The sequence below is a fragment of the Chrysochloris asiatica genome, unplaced genomic scaffold (genome assembly GCF_000296735.1).
Source record: "Chrysochloris asiatica unplaced genomic scaffold, ChrAsi1.0 scaffold00042, whole genome shotgun sequence".
NCBI lineage: Eukaryota > Metazoa > Chordata > Mammalia > Afrosoricida > Chrysochloridae > Chrysochloris > Chrysochloris asiatica.
The window spans coordinates 18,626,689-18,630,470 of NW_006408560.1; the positions used below are offsets into that span (position 1 = coordinate 18,626,689).

Genomic DNA, 3,782 nt, shown 5'->3' on the forward strand with positions numbered 1-3,782 from the left:
CCTGTTGATGTACTGCTGTAGCCATTGATAGAATTTTTCAGTTTCATCATTGACTTTAGTAGTTGCTACATGAATTTGAATAACAGTGGTATTAACTGGTCTTCCTCATTTTATTGTTGTTGTTTAGTGTTGTAGAGGGGGTTCTGACTCATAGTGACCCTGTATAGGGTTTCAGAAGAGTGATTGGTGGGTTTGAACCACCAACCTTCAGGTTTGCAGTCCAGTATTTATCCTATAGTGCCTTACCAGGAGTCCTCGTCTTCCTTGTAAGTCTATGGATATTAACCTGTCACAGTCAGCATTGTACTTCAAGGTAGATCTTGAAATGTTCTTTTTGACGATAAATGTGATGTCATTCGTCTTGGCATAGTACCATATGATTGCCTGATTCAAAATGGCTAATACCAGCCCATTTTAGCTCACTAATGCCTAAGATATAGATCTGTATGAGTTACATTTCATTTTTGACAACTTAAAATTTTCCTAGATTCATACTCTATGTAATTTGTGTTTTGATCATTAACAGATAGATGCAAATCTTTCTCCTCACTTTGTGTTATGCCCCATCAGCTAATGAAGGTCCTGAGAGCTTTGCTCCATTCATGTCATTATGATCAGCTTTAATTTGAGGAGACAGGTCTTCCCTAGTTGTATTTTGAGTGCCTTCCAAACTCAATGTGTTTTCTGGCAATATATCTAACAATGTTCTGCTGCTATTCATAAGACTTTCTGTTGCTACTCATTTAGAAGTAGTGTGCTTCTCCTTCTTCCTAGCCTTAGCCTGGTAGTTTCACTTAAACACATCTACCATGGTGACCCTGTTGGAACTTAAAATATCAGTGGCATAGCTTATAGTATCACAGCAACACACAAGCAACCACAGGATAACAAACTGACAGAGGAGTGGTGGAGATTGCTACTGGAAACCCTGAATTATTTTCATACAGGACAAAGCCATCTCTACTCCAATGCTGGACTGCTATACCCCCAAGGTCAGTGGTTCAAACCCACCAGCCACTCCTTGGAAACTCTAACCTAAATTCCAACCACTATGAGTTGGAACCCACTGGGGGGCACTTAACAACAACAGCAACATTCTTTGCAGTTTCGAAAGTAGTAAGGTGCTTGGTAAAGAGACCATCAACTCTATTAATATCACAAAAGACAAGCAGAATCCCAGAGATTTCTTTTAACAATATCTGTTTCCTCTCTCTAACTCCTAGAAGGCAAATGTTATCATAAAAAGCAGTATTTTTTTTTTTTTAAGTTTCACCAAAAATAGTTTCATAATAGACAAAGAATATAGGCTTGTGGAGGTCCCTGGGTAGAGCAAATGGTTAAACGCTTGACTACAAGCAGAGAGGTTGGTGATTTGAGCACATGCATCAATGCTTCAGAAGATGGGGCTGGCAATCTGCTTCTGAGAGGTCACAAACCCAAAAACCTTATAGTATAGTTTTACTCTAAGGAGCTCTGGTAGCACAGTGGTTACAAATTGGGCTGCAAACCGCAAGGTCAGTAGTTTGAAACTACCAGCTATTCCACAGGAGAAAGATGAGGCTTTCTGCTCCTGTAAAGATTTACAGCCTTGGAAACCCTGCATAGGGTGGCTATGAGTCGGAACCGACTCTATGGCACATAACCACCACCACCACAGTTTTACTCTGCCTACATGGAGTTGTCATAACTAAAAACAACATATGCTAACATATCTACCATGAAACAAGCATAAGAGAATAGCAGCATGGCAGCTACTGGTGGGTACTGTATTCATTCCGAAACCAAAAGCAAACATACTGCTATCGAGGTGATTCAGACTCATAGCAACTCTATTTATGGTTTCCGAGGCTGTAAATCTTTATGGGAACAGAAAGCCACATCTTTTTTCCATAGAACAGCTGGTGGGTTTGAACATCTGACTTTGCAGTTAGCAGTCTAGTGCATATTCTACTGTGCCACCAGGGCTCCTCCAGTGGTTGTTTGTTCTTAAGTGCCATAGAGTCAGTTTCAACCCATAGCGACTCGTATCGGGTTTCTGAGGAGTAGCTGCTGGGTTTGAAAAGCCGACTTTGGTTTGCAGTTCAGTGCTGATCCTACAGTGCCACACCAGGAGTCCTTCAGAACTGCACAATTATTAGACTGATGGCATGGGTTTGTTTAGAATGAAACCTTCTTGCACAGAAGAAGGGGACTGAGCAAACATAGCCCGATGGTACTATTATGGTCACTAGAAAACCTTTTTTCATGAGTTGGTAGGAGTAACACCAGGGGGAGTGGTCTTACTATTGAAATATCCATATCTCATTATCTAGAGTTCTGGTGCCTGGTGTGGCACTTTAGGATAAGCACTGGACTGATAACCACAAGGTCGGTGGCTCAAACTCACTAGCAAATCCTTGGAAACTCTACAGGGTCATTATAAGTCAGAACTGACTCAATGACACTTAGCAACAGCACAACAACTGCCTAGGGAAAGCGGTGTGACTTCCATTTCCTCCTTGACAACAGCTGGAGTTTAGACTTTGGGTTGAGGGAAGGAGACAGTAGTTGTCTCAGTTTACCAAGTAGCTCTCAATGCAGAAATTTCTTACTTTCAGACAAAATTATTGGGAGTAGAATCAGGTTTTCCCCATTCATTTGCACAATTTCTAGGAAAAAGGAGAGTTAGCTTCCATCCTCAATAAGACTTACTTGCATTCATACTAACATCCTTTTTTGTTCTTGGTCCAGGAAGTTTCTGTAGGTGTTTTTTTCTGCAACCTTCTGCTTTTTGTTCATGTTTAAGAACCAGAAGTGAGGGCTATTCAGTAGTTTATGCAAAGCCTCAGGATAGCACAGCCACAACATCCTTCGGAGGAGTTCCTTATTCATTGTTGCTATTTTGGGCCCTGTAACTCTACCCCTCTGAGCACAACTGATTGGACCAGGAAGAAAAGCAAATGGATGGGCAGTCACAACTCATCCTTCAAATCTAAGAGATTTTCAGCCCAAACTATTCTAGTTGTTTGATATTTCCTCCTTATTACCATCTCATCTTTCTCAATGTCTCCATTATCTCTCTACTGATTTATTGGAACAGCTCAATAACTAATCTGCTAATTTCTCTTCTTCTGTTAACAGAGTTGTAACCAATTGGATTATGCCACACCATAGTTAAAAGTTGATGCAATAGACACTAAAACCAAAGACCAGGAGAGTTGTTGGATGACATCAAGAACAACATACAAGAAGAAAACATAGGGTCATTAAGAAGACAAGAAAGAAGGAAAAGACCAAAATGGATGTCAGAAGAGACTGAAACTTGCTCTCCAGCATAGAGATGCTAAAGCAAATGGAAGGCTGAGCCACTTCTGGCCTGCCCAGTTGACCCGTGTCCTCCAGCCAGCGGATCCCCCACCCCAGCACAGTCCAACCGTGTTCCCGGGGCCCGCTGGGCGCGTGCGCACACATGCGAGCAGCTCTCCTCCTGCCCGAGCCGCATACCACGGGCCTGCCAGACGCGCGAAAGCGAGCAACCCGCCTCCCACTGAACCGAGCAGCGTCCCTCAGCCCTGCCGGGCGTGCGCCGGCAAACAGCTCACCTCACGCTCAATTGAACCACGGGGCGCGGGGGCAGGCAGCCCCCCCTCCTGCCGCAAGCACCCATTGGGGAACCCCATTTGGTTCTCCCCTTTATTTTTATTATTATTTTTTATCTTAGAAGGTTCAGCAGGAGCCCCGACGTGGCCCCGAGGGCTGGGGTGCCACTACAAGGTCACCTGAATTACAGGGTCAGTGGTCCA

General features: G+C 43.4%; 1 protein-coding gene across 1 annotated transcript in view; it reads left to right on the plus strand.

Annotated features, from left to right (window-relative positions):
- Positions 1–3,448: 3,448 nt before the first annotated feature.
- Positions 3,449–3,782, plus strand: part of FCER1A (Fc fragment of IgE, high affinity I, receptor for; alpha polypeptide) — a 96,241-nt gene continuing 95,907 nt past the window's right edge. The window contains exon 1 of the mRNA XM_006861753.1: positions 3,449–3,560. Coding sequence (XP_006861815.1) covers positions 3,449–3,560 — 112 coding nt within the window. The remainder of the gene's footprint in view (positions 3,561–3,782) is intronic.